At 45.6% G+C, this 16,467-nt stretch overlaps 1 protein-coding gene across 11 annotated transcripts in view; it reads left to right on the top strand.

Annotated features, from left to right (window-relative positions):
• Nucleotides 1-16,467, top strand: part of MBNL3 (muscleblind like splicing regulator 3) — a 115,075-nt gene that overhangs the window by 35,177 nt on the left and 63,431 nt on the right. For 6 of the 11 annotated variants that reach the window (XR_014560315.1, XR_014560316.1, XM_083723027.1 and 3 more), the window contains exon 2: nucleotides 9,475-10,735. The exons of 4 other annotated variants lie outside the window; for them this stretch is intronic. Coding sequence is in view for 5 of the 7 variants with exons in the window: in XM_083723027.1 (XP_083579153.1) it covers nucleotides 10,562-10,735 (174 nt within the window). In the remaining 2 variants the exon portion in view is untranslated. Of the gene's footprint in view, nucleotides 1-9,261; nucleotides 9,350-9,474; nucleotides 10,736-16,467 lie in introns of those variants that run through there. One more of the 11 variants, XM_083723029.1, reaches the window with a different exon arrangement.

Raw genomic sequence — 16,467 nt, 5'->3', positions numbered from 1 at the left:
CGACCCACGCACATGCAAACGCGAGTTGCGTTCGCTTCAGGATGCGAATGGGGCTCCAGAACGGATCCCGTTCGCATCCAGAGGTACCACTGTATGTCTTTTCTTGTGGTTATGCTGTTTTGCCTATTTTTCAAGTTGTTTTGCCAATAGTGTTTTATAAGAGGTGAAGATAGGAAAATAGAATCCTGAGGGTCCCGTAGTCCAAACTCCCTGCAGTTCAGGAATACAAGCTGTCTCGTATGGGGATCAAACCTGCAACCTTGGCATCATCAGCATCATGCTGAGATATCCAGATAGCTGTGGTTGTTTTACAGATGATTTGTTAAACATTTTATATGATTTACATTGTGGTTTTCTAGTATGTTATTATTTATGGTATGTAAGCAGCTTTGTGAGTTGTGAGTGAAAGGTGGCATATAAATATATATATATAAAAAAAGAAAAACTTCACTTCTCGCGGTGAGGGAACCACCAGAAGGCCCTCGGCACTGGACCTCAATGTCCGGGCTGAGCAATGGGGTGGAGACACTCCTTCAGGTATACTGGACCAAGGCCGTTTAGGGCTTTAAAGGTCAGCACCAGTACTTTGAATTGTGCTCAGAAATGTACTGGGAGCCAGGGTAGGTCTTTCAAGACTGGTGTTATGTGGTCTCAGCAGCCGCTCCCAGTCACCAGTCTAGCTGCCGCATTCTGGATTAGTTGTGGTTTCCGAATCACCTTCAAAGGTAGCCCCATGTAGAGCACATTTCAGTAGTCCAAGCAAGAGATAACCTGAGCATGCACCACTCTGTGAGGCAGTTCGTGGACAGGGAGGGTCTCATCCTGCATACCAGATGGAGCTGGTGGACAGCTGCCCTGGACACATCCTTCAGTGGATAGGATGTTTTCGCCATGCCTTTTGAAAATATGAATGAGTTTTAGATTTTTCTCTGCATTGCTTTATGTTGGCTTTAAGTGTACATGATGTCTTCTTGTTGTTGTGATACCGTTTGTCCGTGGTGGGTGTTGTGGGAAGAATATGGAGAGCACTGAGTTAAAGAAGGCAAGGAACTATCCAGATGGAAACTGCAGAAAAGTTGGTAGGGGAAAATGTGGGGGTGGTGCACTCCCCATGTCTTTGGATTACAGCTCCCGTCCTGGCTGGAACTGATGAGAGTTGTAGTCCAACAGCATCTAGATGATTAGATCATTATATTGTAAAGTTGGAAGGGACCTCATGGGTCATCTAGTCCAACCCCCTGTCATGCTGGAATATTTTGCCCAACACAGGACTTGAACCCACAACCCTGAGATTAAGAGTCTCATGCTCTACCAGCTGAGCTATGGGCATCAGGTGGTGGCAGGCTGGCTCAAACATATGGTCCTTCTGACCCATAGTGGCCTGTATCCAGGGCCCTCGCCAGAGTCTTTTCTTTTCACCTGCTGCTCCTTTTAACAGGAGATTCTGGTGGCTGGACCTGAGAGCCTTCCACCTGCAAGGCGGGGGCTCTATCTCTTGCCTGTAGCTGTTTCCCAAGCAGGAGTCTGCCCAGGAAATATTTGCAAGGGCAAGGCCATGCCAAGTAGCACGGTTGACGATGCCAGAGTAGCTTCCGGCATTTGTAATGCAGCATAAAATATGCTGTAAGCATGCAAGCATGCACTCAGACACACGCACAGACCAACCATAACAATATGTCTCATGCTGTCGCCCAATGAGCATGATAAAACCATCTTCCTTCCTCTCTTTGGCCAGTGGGAATTCCAGTTCCAATGGGAATTATATAGCCATATTCATGCCATACATTTGAAGTGCTGTGGCAGCCACTTTAGACATTCATGGCTTTCCATGAATGCTGGGACCTGTAGTTCATTGCGGGTGCTGAAAGTTGTTAGGAGACCCCCCCCCCCTTTTCCCCTTTCCACAGAGCCAGAGTTCCCAGAGTTCCCTGGGACGTGGGATTGATTGTTGAACTGCTTTGGGTGGGGAACAACTCCGCACCCGTAAAAAACTACAGCTCCCAGTATTCTTTGGGGGAAGCTGTGACTGTGCTTAAAATGTGTCCCTCCTGAGCTTGCTGGCCGTGTTTCCACTCCGACCGAGGAGTTGGGCAAGCTGTGCCCCTGAAATAAATGAAAATGGGGGCTGAAGGGAAGGAGAACTTGCTTAGCATGCCCAAAGCTTTGGGTTAATCCAAAAGAGACCCTGGAAGCACGGACAGGCAGGGGAGGTTTATGTTGCATCTTGCATATTCATTTGTGCTTCCAGCTTTTGGGGGAAAGCTGCTTCCAAGAAAAGCCTCCTCCCATTCTTCTTTCAGTTGGCCTAATTCCTAAGAGAATTCCACATTGTTCCCACCCATCCCTCAGCCTGTGCCAGCTTGTTTGCAAAGCTGCACCCACTGCGTTGCCGGCTGCTGGATGAGGCCTCTCCTCCATGCCTGCTTGAATCCTGGTAGGACAGCAGGCCTAGGGCTCCAAATTCAAACAGGGGCATTTCCCAAAGACTCGCCAGATTTATGGTGCAGCGTGGCTTGGCGGGCAGAGAGGTTATCCCTTAAACCAAGCCGTCAAAATGGTAAATACCTCCCTTCCTGTCTCTTCAAGTATATTATTGTTGTTGTTGTTGTTGCTTCTGTTATTTTATGTACAGATAGAAGCGCTGCTGGGGAAGCTCAGTTGGTGCAGCAAGAGACTCTCAATCTCAGGGCTGTGACATGGGGCAAAATATTCCCACATTGCAGTGGGTTGGACTCCATGACTGGGGGGAGGGGTCCTTTCCAATTCTAAGCCCCATGACTTGCTTGCCAGGCTCTGGGAAGGTTCTGCAAGAGCTCCCATGAGAGTTTGCCCCAAGAGCAGCCCAGTGTCTACACCTTAAGGCCTGCCTGAAGAGGAAGGTCTGAGTCTGCTGGAAGAAAGGTAAGGAAGGAGGATTCGGTCTAACTTCTCCAGGGAAGAAATTCCAGGGAAGAAATGGCTCTCTCTTGTGTCACCACCCGCTGTGCTTCTGGTGCTGATGGGACCGAGAGAAGGATCTTTGCATCCAGGAAAATTTGTATTGGAAAATACAATCTTCCCTGCACAAGGGCCCAAGCCATTGTACACAGCTTAGGTCAAAGCTGTGTCTGGAAGACCATATTCCCTCCCAGGAACCTGCCCGGGTTTCTTCGGGGGTGTTGTGTATTGAGTCAAAGGATTTTATATCTGTATTATTATTGTCTGTATTGCATTAGGGTAAAGTAACTGCCTTTTGGTTCCAGAGGGTACAGCTACTATTGGTTCATTTAAGCTGCTGTATTTGGATCCTCTGTCTTATTGGTTTCCTCCAAAAGGCAGGACTGTGATTGCCTGATATTGTTCCCTCCAAAATGTATCCTTTCTAGCTTGTTCCCTGTCCCTATAAATGTAGCTCTTCCCTCCTCATGTCTCAGTCTTGTTTGCTTTAATAAAGAAGTGTTATTAGAGAACTGTCTCCAGCATATTATGTCAAGAGAGCTGAAATCACAAACCCCACGTCACAACAGGGGGAGGCCCTTCTCTCGGTCCCTCCACCCTCATAGGCAAGATCAGTGGGGACTCAGGGGAGGGCCTTCTCAGTGGCTGCTCCCAGACTTTGGAACTCTCCCTGGAGAAGCCAGGCAGCTCCCTCCTTGTTATCCTTCTGCTGGCGGGTGAAGACCTTTTCCCAACAGACTTTTGGGAATTGATGGCTTAGAATCATAGAATCATCGAGTTGGAAGAGACCCCAAGGGCCATCGAGTCCAACCCCCTGCCAAGCAGGAAACACCATCAGAGCACTCCTGACATATGGTTGTCAAGCCTCTGCTTAAAGACCTCCAAAGAAGGAGACTCCACCACACTCCTTGGCAGCAAATTCCACTGTCAAACAGCTCTTACTGTCAGGAAGTTCTTCCTAATGTTTAGGTGGAATCTTCTTTCTTGTAGTTTGGATCCATTGCTCCGTGTCCGCTTCTCTGGAGCAGCAGAAAACAACCTTTCTCCCTCCTCTATGTGACATCCTTTTATATATTTGAACATGGCTATCATATCACCCCTTAACCTCCTCTTCTCCAGGCTAAACATGCCCAGCTCCCTTAGCCGTTCCTCATAAGGCATCGTTTCCAGGCCTTTGACCATTTTGGTTGCCCTCCTCTGGACACGTTCCAGTTTGTCAGTGTCCTTCTTGAACTGTGGTGCCCAGAACTGGACACAGTACTCCAGGTGAGGTCTGACCAGAGCAGAATACAGTGGCACTTTACTTCCCTTGATCTAGATGCTATACTCCTATTGATGCAGCCCAGAATTGCATTGGCTTCTAATGAAAGGCCTGGTGCTGTGCTGTTTTTATTATAATTATTGGTGCACTTTAAACAGATTTTATATGTGCATACAGTTTAAATTCTATCTGTGTTTAATTGTTTTTTAATGATAGTTTCTTCTATGTTTTTCGTGGTTTAGGGCTGGTTTATCCTTGGGTCCCATCAGGCAAAAATGCAGGCTATAAATTAATAATAATAATAATAATAATAATAATAATAATAATAATAATAGTATAATTTATTCACAGCCAGTTGGGTGTGGATGGGTTTGGTGATGCTAGGTTATTCTGTGTACAGAACAGAAGAGCCCTGCTGGATCCTATTAAAAAGTCCCATTTTTAGCAAAGGCCTACAGCCCAGGCATGTGGCGTGTGTGTTCTTCATGTAGGAGGTCCCAGGTTCCATCCCTGACATATCTAGGTAGACCTGGGAAAGGTTCATTAAACCCTGAAGAGGAGCCACTACCATTCATTGTGTCGACAACTCACAGATAATAAAAAATCCCCACTAGGATCATGAAAGGCCTGGCTGAAAACAAGGTACATGGGTTATTGGAGAGGGTATTTTATAGGCATAGGTGCCACTACCAAAAAGGCCATCTCCTCTCATAAAGAAAGAAACTTGCATGTCTAAAGTGTCCAAGGGATAGCTCAGTCACTCTTAATCTCAGGGTTGTGGATTTGAGCTTCAGGTTGAATAAAAGATTCCTGCATTGCAGGGGGTTGGAACTAGATGACCCCCCAAAAAAACTCTTTGACTCTGTGTTCTCTCAGCAGCTGCAAGGATGTTAATGGCCTGAAGCTGGAAAGTTGTATTACTCCCTTCATGGAAAGAAAAGCGTAAGGTTTGGGACTTGGCTGTAAGAGCCATCTTACATAAGAGTGACAATTGCAAGTGAATACAGAAACGCATTCTGGGAAAACTGGTTGCCCCTTGAATAATATTATTGGGAAAACAACTTCCTCCTGCAAAGGCAAATTCAAGTAGGTTTTGAGGCTTTTCTTTAGAAGAAATATTGTAATTTGATGTTAAGTCCTATTTTCTTGGCGAATATTACGATCTGAAGACAATTTTTTCTGGAGCAGTGTTGTTGATCATTGTTAATGATGTTCAAATAATATTATCATTTAAATAATGATAATAAGTCAGTCTATCTGGCTGCTGCTGGGCTCGCCTCTAAAAAGGAGGGCACCAAGAGATGGACCTCTTCTGTTCCTGCTGTTAAAATGTGCGGAACCTTAGTCCCAGGGGCAGAATGTGTGTAGAATGTAGCTTAGTATATTATGGTAAAATTTGCCTTCGTTGCTCCTCCCACTTTTGCTACTGACCCCGCCCATCATTTATTTATTTATACATACATACATACATACATACATACATACATACCCTGCCCATCTGGCTGTGTTTCCCCAGCCACTCAACAAATGATTTAAAATACAATAAAACATCAAACATTAAAAACTTCCCTAAAGAGGGCTGCCTTCAGATGTCTTCTAAAAGTCAGATAGTTGTTTATTTCCTTGACATCTGATGGGAGGGCGTTCCACAGGGCGGGCGCCACTACCAAGAAGGTAGGGGTATACACACTGCTGTCATGTGGCCCCCAGAATGCTGCCTAGAATGGGATGCGGCCCTCTGGCTATGTTGAGATTTCAAATGGAAGGATGGGATTTTTCAAAGGGATTAGATCAACTGCCTCCCAACCTGGGGCCCTCCAGATATTATGGACTTCAGGTCCCATCACCCCCGACTATTGGCCATGCTCGCTGAGGCTCATGGGAGAGCAGCTGAAGAGCACCAAAGAGCCAGGCTAGATTATTACCCAGTGGCAATTTGCATAATTTCTGAACATGCAGTCTGTTTTGTTTTGTCTTGTTTGTTTCAAATAAAAACCTTCCTAAAAAAAATGTGGGGTGGGGGCAGATTCCCTGGCCTTTCCAGTCGGAGAGACCCCTGCTACAAGACATAAGGGTTTTTTTGCAGCCACAGAAAATGGTTTTTTGCCAGACAGTACACAGTAGATAGATCAAATGATTTGACTTCTTAAAAGGTTGCTTCCTGCTCTTTCAAAAAGTGTTGGTTCACTGCTCTTCCTGATTTGAAAGTCTCTGACTTCAGGTTCAGTAGGATGCACAGATAATACAGTGCATTTGTGCACTTCCTGCACCTCACATTTCTCGTAAAGCATCCCAAACTGAACAGCCTCATTTCTAGGCTATTCAGATCAAAGCCTGCCCCAAGTGTTGAGATATTCACTTCAGACACTTCAGCCTGCCTCTAAGGGAGAGCAGAACAGTGAACACTAAGTGCAGGGTCTTTCCAGTGGTGACTCCACTCAATTGTGCCATGTGCTTCCCATGGAGCTATGCCAGGCCACCTTTATGTCAGCTTACAGGTATGGTCTGAAGACCCCACACCCCAATAGGGCATTTTTGGGATTGATTTTGAAATACGCTCTTTAGTTTATTACCAGATTACCATATTTTGTATTTTGTTTGTAAGTTCTTAAAGGTAGGATATAAATAGCTCAGTCAATTAATAATAATAATTCTGCAAGGAAGGTGATGCACAAGAGGAAATGGGAAGTGTAAGGCATTCCTTGGTAGATGCAGACCTTCTCTGAGAGAAATAAGCCTCGAATGGGTCTGTGGTATAACTTGAACCCAGATCTCCCAGCTTTCCAAAAATGGAGCATACTAACACACAATGTCACCTGAATGCTCTTCAGCTTCTCTCTTCGTTTAGTTCCCTGCCTAGATAGTAACTTCCTTTATCCTGGTCTCTGCTTCCACCACCCAGGCTGGGCTGGGATGCTCATGTAGTTTCAGGTGGAGTTTAAAACAAAAAAACCAGAAACATTCCAAGCAGGACTTTTGGCAGAATAGTGGCAGCTGCGTTCCTGGCTGCTTTTTCGGCAGTGGCACCCCAATTGTGACATGTCTTCCCTGTGTGTTTGACGGGCACCAACTTTGCTACCTCTTATGCCAGGCGGCAACCTCCTCCTTTTCTTGGGCACATAACCCCCTCCATATGTGCATGGCATTTTTAACATTTTGGTTATCTTGTGCATTAATCTGTCACTTTTGTGCTTTTGAGGTTTGCACATTTGCTTTTATATTTTGGTGGGTGCTTAACTTTTGTAAATGAGCTATTTTTATTTTTAAAAAGTGTACCAATTGTTATAGAAGTGTACTGAAATAAATCCAAAGATTGCAAACTGATATGCAATTGTTCCTGGGGAGCAACAGTGGAGAGAGCATTTGCCATTGTGCCTCTACGGAAGTCCCCTGATGGGCAAGGTTTTGCAGTGGCTGGACCTTTCGATCTGATCAAGCCAACTGCTTCTGATTATCTTAGTTCATCAGCTGTTGATGGCAGTAATACCTCCCTACCTGCAAACGTTTGGCGATTCTGTGTTCTTTTTGCACTCCTAACATCCAGCAAGCATTTGTTGAAATATGGCACTGTTGCATCAAAAACAGTCAAACCTTGGTTGTTGAATGTAATCTATTCTTGAAGCCTGATCAGCTTTTGAAATGTTCGACAACGGAGGCGCAGCTTCCAATTGGCTGCAGGAGCTTCCTGCACTCAAGTGGAAGCCATGTCGGACGTTCGGCTTCCGAAAAATGTTCAAAAACTGGAACAATTTACTTCCGGGTTTTCAGCATTTGGGAGCTAAAACGTTCCAAAATGGAGGCGTTCGGGAAGCAAGGTTTGACTGTAATACAGTAGTACCTCGGGTTAAGAACTTAGTTTGTTCTGGAGGTCCGTTCTTAACCTGAAATCGTTCTTAACCTGAGGCACGCTTTCGCTAACGGGGCCTCCCGCTGCTGCTGTGCCGCCACCGCACAATTTCCGTTCTCATCCTGGGGCAAAGTTCTCAACCCAAGGTACCACTGTAATAATGTTGGAACTTGAACACACACAGACTTTTTGTGCAGACATGGAGTTAATATTCTAAATAGTAAATCCTCCTGTGTTTCAATGGAAGTCTTAAGTTTCACTCTGGGCTTTACTTCTCGTTTTGGCGGGAGGGGAGAAAAGAAAAACCACCTGGTGAACGAATGAGCTTCTTCCTTCTGAATGAAACCTCAGTCACTGAATCTTCAGCTAGCATGCAGAGGGTTAACCCTAATCCATGACGGACCTGTAGCAGTTAATGGGGTGAGACAGAGCATTGAGCCTCTGTCGGCAGACAGTTCTTTGCACCCAGACAGTTCTTTGCACCCGGCTATCTCGCCTCCCAGAGGCAAATGTTTGCTATGAGGAGTTGGGGGGTGGGGGGGTGTATGAAATTTTCCACCCACCAGATGCGTGTGTGCAAAGCACACTTCCTTCCATAATGATTTATGGTGCCACAAAAAGAGCAGAAGGGTAGTTTATTTTTCCTTTGTCTGTGGACGCCCTCAGAGTCAAGGTTTCCCCACCCAGTTTTCTGCCCAACTGTGTTCTGAGAGTGGCACCCTGCCATGACCAGCCACTCTGGGTTGGAAAAGGGGGCAGCAGTAGCAGCAAGGAATTGGTGGAGAAGGGTGCAAGGGCTTATTCCAGAATGCTCGCTCTGCCACAGAGAGCTTCCAGCTGTGCCAGGGGTGGATTGTTGCACACGACAGCAACGCCGCCTCGCCACATCCCTCAGTCTGAGTGGCCTGTGCAGAAGCAGAGCCTGCCCACTCAGTGGCTGGCTCTTGCTGGGAACCCGGAGGCACATCACAGATGCACCAGAGGGCCGTCTGCCGCAACGCCAGGTGGAGGCATTTTTCCCATGCAGCGGGCACGGGGGGGGGGGGGGGGAGAGAGAGAGACACTGTGCAAGAGGCAGAAAACGAGGGAGAATGTCTGCCAGAATTAAATCAATATGAAACAACCTTTTTTACTGGATGCCTGCCCAGGCTTTCTGCTGCAACGGTAAATGTAATTGGTTGCTTCCTCTGTGCCATGCGCAGTTCCGTGTGGAGAAATGTCCTTCTTTCCTTTCTGACTCTCTTCTTTTATTTTTATTTTTTTAATACAAACACCTACCGGGGCTGCCTTCAAAATGCCACACTGTCAGTACCTAGAGGTTTTCCTGTTGAAAATGAGTTTCCACTTGCTTTCCGGAGAGAGGGCTGGAAGCTTTAGGGTGGGGAGCTGTCTTGGGCTTCAGCTGACACTTTTCTCTTCTCTTTCGCAGGTAGCTGAAAAGTGCCTTCCTTGAATCCTGTGCCGCCGCCGCTGCCGCCACCGCTTGGATTTGCGTCCAGGGCTTTGCCTTGCTCGCTTTTTTGGGGAAAAAAATATATATACATATATCTATACGTGTGTGTGTATATAGATCTATATATATATATCTATTGATATATATAGATATCCCTCTCCTCTTTTATTTTTGCTTTTCCTTTCTCCAAAGTTTGGCGTTGCTTGCAGTTCATATCCTGATAGCAACTCATCCATCTTTATAATCCCCCCCCCCCAAAAAAATTCTTCCTAACCATTTTACAACTCAGATTTGCTCTGCCATTCCCCTGTCTCCTGACTATGTAGCAGACTTAACGGTCTCCCTTTACTAAAATATTCCAAACAAAAGGAAAAAACTGAAACCTTTTTTTAAAAAAACCAACTTCTTTTGGTTCCCGCTTGCAGCTCCTCTTCTTCCCCTGTCAAGAAACAAAACCAACCAACTCTTCTCCACCTGCAACATCGCCAGCAATGACTTTTCCTTTTTCCTTTTTTCAGCGTGAGAATAATTGAAACCAGTAACTGGAGAGCACAGAATAATCCTTTGGAGGGGGAAATGAAAAGTCTGCCAGTTATTTTGAAAAAATAATTTTGGCAGTGGCACAAAAAAAGAATTATATATATCTATATATAGGTATATATATATATATAATATATATATATATATATATATATAAAACATTTCTATTTTGACTTCGAGAATTGCACTTTTAGGAGCTGGCCTCTAATTTGACTTTTCAGTTAATTCTGATGAGATTTCTATTTTATGATTGGCTTTATGTTTAATCCTTCTTTTCAACAAACACAATTTGAGTTCAATGGAAACCTAAGTGCTGACAAATAGAAAAGTTTACCAAAGCAACAAGTTAGTTATTTCTTCACTTTTTTTAAACTTGAATTCCCTTTTTTATCCCCCCCCCCTTTTCTTCTTTGAAAGATCAGCAGTACTATTTCTCCTGAAGGAGGGGTGTGGTTCCTTGTGTTTTCCTTTTTCTCTCCCCCCCTTCCTTTTTTGGGGGGTGGTTTCTTTTATTTTTTAAAAAATGGCTGTGAACGTTTCTTTGGTTCGTGATACAAAATGGCTGACGTTAGAAGTATGTCGAGAATTTCAGAGAGGTACTTGTTCTCGATCTGACACAGAGTGCAAGTTTGCCCACCCTTCAAGGAGTTGCCATGTGGAAAATGGACGAGTTATCGCCTGCTTTGACTCCCTAAAGGTAAGGAGCTCCAGTAACGCCTCTCTTGCTAGGTCTTGCTGTTTTGGTGCACCCTTGGCCAGCCATTGGTTGGAATAGCAGACGTGAGAGATGGTTCACTGGTGAACAGTTCCAGAATCGGGGAAGGCATCTAGCTCAGCAGTGGAGCACATGCTTTTCATTCAGAAGGTCCCAGGTTTCATCCCCAGGATCTTCAGCCGGGACTGAGAGAGACCCCTGCCAGAAACTCTGCAGAGCCATTGCTTCTAGTCCAGGCAGACCAGGGTTCTCGAAGGGCAAGGCAGGAGAGGGTGGCAAGTGCAGCAGGAAGAGTCAAGGGCAGTCAGTTTCATATTTGGGGTGTGATTCATGTTCTTATGTACTAGCATTGTTTTATACTTTCCCATGATTGTATCATAAAGTAGTTGTGTTCTAGGTTAAAAATCAAGCACTGCTAGGAGTTGTTTGTTTTTGTTTTCCAATGTACAGTGGTACCTCGGGTTACATATGCTTCAGGTTACAAACTTCGCTAACCCAGAAAAAGTGCTTCAGGTTAAGAACTTTGCTTCAGGATGAAAACAGAAATCGTGCTCCGGCGACACGGCAGCAGCAGGAGGCCCCATTAGCTAAAGTGGTGCTTCAGGTTAAGAACAGTTTCAGGTTAAGAACAGACCTCTGGAACGAATTAAGTACTTAACCTAAGGTACTGGTACCTCGGGTTAAGTAATTTCTGTTCTCATCCTAAAGCAAAGTTCTTAACCTGAGGTACTATTTCTGGGTTAGAAGAGTCTGTAACTTGAAGTGTATGTAACCCGAGGTACCACTGTATTTCTTATCACTGAAAAATTCATGAACAAATGTTTCATTCTGAAAGTGGGGCCAGAGGAAAAGGTTTTGAGAACCACTGGCTCTCAAGCAGTGCTGCACTAGATGATCTGCCTCCACATAATGCTCCATGCTCCGCTATCTGATGCCTTGGAGCACTACTGCCAGTCACGAGTAGAGAGCTCTGGGGGTAGGTGCTCCAACAGGCCCAAGTCAGCATAGTAGGTTCGTACATAGGGAAGCAATGCGTGCCCAAAACTCTGCATTGCAGGGGGTTGGACTGGATGACCCTTGGGGTCCCTTCCAACACTATGTTCTAGGATTCTATGCAGGCAGCTTTGCAAATATTTACAACAATGCTGGAAGGAAGGAACATCATTACTGATGTACAGTGGTACCTCGATTTATGAACTTAATCTGTTCCGGGAGTCTGTTCTTAAACCAAAGCATTCTTAAACCAATGTGTGCTTTCTCTACTGAGGCCTCCCACCGCCAGTTCCCTGCCACCGTTCGGCTTCCGTGGCAGTTCACTAACTGGAACACCTACTTCTGGTTTTGCAGAGTTGGTTCACCAAACAGTTCATTAACAGGGCTGTTCATAGGCCGAGGTACCACTGTACATCATTAGAGATGGGAGGGACTGAGGCTGAGAGGGATAGTGACTTCTGTTCGTGGCAGGGTTGAGTTTCAGACTGGGGACTCTCTGGCCTGCAGTTCAGCTTCAGCCCCTGAACTGCATTTCACCAGCCCCCAAACCTAGTTTTGTTGAGAAGTGGGTACTCCTCAGTCTCTTGCTTCCACCCAGATACACATTCTAGAAAAAACAACAACCCAAGGCTGTTGCCTGAGAAACATACTATAGCAACGGTGGCGATGGGAAAGGAGGATGACAGACGAATTAGATTTGGCAACACATGCCGTTTGCTTCTGGGCTTCCTGGGCTGTGGCCTCCTCGTACGAAATCAAACAATGGAAGAGCAGGTCACGTGACTGTATTTCCGCGCCTGCCACCCGCCTTTCTGAACGGAGAGTTTTCTCTTTCCACCCAAATACTGTGGGAGGGCGACAGCGTTAAAAAACTTGCTGTGTTCGAATAACCCACTTGCATTTTAGGAGGCAGCAGGAGTTTATTGTTGAAGGGAGAGCGAGTGCGTTCTTAAAAACACGGATATATACAGTTGCTTCTGTTGCTTTTGTTTCTCATCTGCACTGACCTCTTTTCATTATGCTGTATTTTTTTTAGATATATATTCATAGAATGGTAGAATGGTATAGTCTGAAGGATATTGCATGCTTAGGTTTTAATTGTCGGAAATCCTTAATGGTGCTTTGTGTTGGCCTGGCGACTCAAAACAAACAAACAAATCTGAGTCCTGCCAAGGCATCAGAAGTGCCAGAAAATGAATTATTATGGGTTGTATATCTGGGTGAGTGAACCTCCCAGTTTCTCATTTTTCCGATTTTAAGATCAGTTCTCCACATTGACGCATCAGTTTACAATTTTAACAAATAAAAAAGAAAAGGTTCTCAGGAAAATGGATAAGGCGATTATATTTTCTCAAATATAATGCATCTTTGTATGTCATTAACAATATGCATTTTTACGCACACTTTTTGCTGGTACGTGGATTTTTGTTACATTGCAAAATTTAGAAAAATGTGAATGTTGAAGGATGGCTTGCGTTTTGGTTTGCGCCTTGTTTCATAAAGTGTGAATTAGGCAAACTGAATTCCATTCCCCCCTTGCATCCAGTGGAGGCTTTGCATTGATGGAAACACTTCAACTTGTGCAAAGCAAGGGATCTGACTGGCAGATAGAGTCCTCTCATAAAGTTATCCTGACAGAGAGGTCTCATCTACACTATTTCCTTTATCTTGCCACTTTAAGCAGCCATGGTTTCTTCCAAAGGATCTGAGAGCTGTTAGGTCTCCTAACAGCCCCAGCAAACGACACTTCCCGGGGCTCTTTGTGGGATGCCATGTTTAAAGTGATGTAGTGCTAGCAGAAGGACATCTCGGCTTGGATAGTTCAGTTGGCTAGAGCGTGGTTTTGAGAACGCCAGGGTTGCAGGTTCAATCCCCATAAGGGACAGCTGCATATTTGGGTTGGACTAGATGATTCCAACTCAGTGATTCCATGAATCTGGGAAGGGATGCAGAACCACCACTAGATACCACCCACTGATGTTGCTCTTCTAGAGATGCTCAGCTTGCAGAAAGATGGCTCCACACTTATCTGCCTCGTTTATCTCACTAGGTCTAGACTTTGGGACTCCCTGTCAATAGAGGTGCTGCAGAGGTTGCTGGTTTGTACCACCTGTTGTCCCTGACCATTCACCATGCTCGCCACTGGGACTGCTGGGAGCTGAAGTCCAACAATATATGCAGTGCTAGCTGATATTTAACCATTTCGCTAACCAAAATGTCAGGGAGAACATGCCTGAAAGCAGTGAGGGGAGAGGAAATAGGAGGCCTCACCAAGTCTTATCCTCCTCTCTGGGCTGAGGATTGAGTCCAGTAGGAGAGGCAAGTGAGTAGCAACACCAACAAGGAGGTGGGCTTGTGTGTAGAAGGGGAACCTGCTGAGGACACGATGTTCAGGTTCTTTCCCTCGTTGCTACCGCACCCGCCCCCCAAACTTCATGGCCCCTAGCTTCATTTGTTGCTGCAGGCCTCTGGGGGCAACTGTTTACTCCAGCTTCCAGTCTGGGCCCGCTGGTGTCAGAAGTTTATGAACGAGTCCCTGGTCTGGGGCACAAGGCAAACTCTCCAAAGCTACATACATTTAAAGTATTATGACACCACTTTAAACAGTCATGACTCCCCCCCCCAAAGAATCCTGGGAGCTGTAGTTTGTTGTAGGTGCTGAGAGTTGTTAGGAAGCCCCATTCCCTTCACAAAGCCACAGATCCCAGAGTTCCCTAGGGAGAGGGATTGATTGCTGGACCACTCTGAAAACGGTACCTCTCAGAGTGCCATGAGGGTTCCCGAACAACTTTTAGCACCCTTAACAAACTACAACTCCCAGAATTCTTTGGGGGAAGCCATGATTCTTTAAAGTGATATCACTGAGCTTTAACTGAATTGTGTTTTAGTATTATTATTAATGCCTCTCTTTTTCGCATGGGTCTCCAAGCAGCTATGAAACTGGACAATTAGTTCTGCTAACTCAGCACTTTCTGCTGTGATGGCAGCATCTCTCCAGAGCTCAGGCAGAAAGGGTTTCTGCACACCATCTTTGACTGGAGAGGCCATTGGGGAGGGACCCTGGGGCCTCATGCATTCAGAGCAGGCACCCTGCCCCAGAGCTGTGGGTCTCGCTTCTCACCCCACAGTTGCTTCAGTTCCATTTTACTAGTACAGTGGTACCTCAGGTTACAGACGCTTCAGGTTACAGACTCTGCTAACCTGGAAGTAGTACCTCAGGTTAAGAACTTTGCTTCAAGATGAGAACAGAAATTGTGCGGCGGCAGCACAGGAGCAGCGGAAGGTCCCATTAGCTAAAGTGGTGCTTCAGGTTAAGAACAGTTTCAGGTAAAGAATGGACCTCCAAAACAAATTAAGTTCTTAACCCGAGGTACCACTGTACTAGGAACATAGGAAGTTGTCCTGTGTAAAAACACTGGCCCATCTCAATAAGAGTGTCTGCACTGACTGGCACCAGCTGTCCAGTGTTTCAGGTGTTGGACATTCTCAGCATTCCCTGGAGAGGCCATTGGAGATGGTCCCTGGGGCGTGAGCTCTGGGCCCTTCACCATCAGGAAATTCATCACTCTGGTGCAGATTAGAACCTTCTTTCCTTTTGAAAAGAAAGAAGATTTCTAAATGAAATCTAGAATCAGAAAACTGAAAGAAGCTTCAGTTTTCTGATTCTAGATTTCATTTACTTATTTATTGTATTTGCTTCCCACCATTTCTCCAAGGTGGCTTCCGACATGGCCTTCCCCTCCTTGTTTAATTGTCACCACAACCCTGTGAGGCATATTAGGCTGAGAGGCAGGGACTGGCCCAAGATCACCCTGTTTAACTTCATGGCCAAGTAGATTTGAACCCTAGTCCAGCACTCTAACCACTTAGACCACACTGCAGCATTCCCTAGTTTTACCCCCTGTTGGCTGGGGCAGATGGGAACTGCAGTTGGAGGGCCCAAGTTTGGCAAAGGCTGTTTTAGTTGCTCTTGCTACCAGGCCCTTTGCGATTTGGTCAGGGATGTAGTATTCTTCCTCATTGCCTTAAACATTTGTGTAAAAAAGGGGATACTGAGGAAGGCGTGCTGTGCAGCTGAAACACAGCTGGGAAAGGCTGAGCCTTTTTGCCGACTGTCATTCCAGCCTGGCTGGTTTCTCCAGAACTTGGCATGTGGCTTCAGAAGGGGAACCTTCAAACTTCTTGCAGGGAACTTGCAGGAAAACCCGCTCATTCCTGTCAACTGGAAATGCAAGGAGAGACTCTGTCTGAATGGAGATTGTGGATTTGCCCACCAATCCACTCCCCATCATTGAGGGTCCATGGCCAATCTTTGGTTGAATTGTTGACAGCACAGATCAAACATGTAGAAAGCATATGCAGTATATTTGGAACTTGTTTAAAGAGTGGATTAAATAGCAGCAAGGCTTCTGACAAAAGTCCCCCATGATATACTTGCAGAGAAGCTGGTAAAATGTGGGTGGAATGAGGCAACTGTTAGGTGGATTTGTAGCTGGTTGGCAGACCGAACCCAAAGAAGGATGTTGACAAGATGGAAAGGGTGCAGAGGAAGGCGACCAAGATTATCCAGGGTCTGGAAACTGAGCCTTATGAAGAATGGTTGAAGAAGCTGGGTTTAGCCCAGACAAGAGAAGACAGAGGTGTTTTGAGAACAGTTCAAATATCGTAGTTTTTGCTCCATAAGACGCTTGTATTTTTCACTCCATAAGATGCACTTTTTT

The sequence above is a fragment of the Podarcis gaigeae genome (assembly GCF_964106915.1).
Source record: "Podarcis gaigeae genome assembly, chromosome: Z".
Taxonomy (NCBI): Eukaryota; Metazoa; Chordata; class Lepidosauria; order Squamata; family Lacertidae; genus Podarcis; species Podarcis gaigeae.
This window is presented reverse-complemented; position numbering and strand designations above follow the sequence as displayed.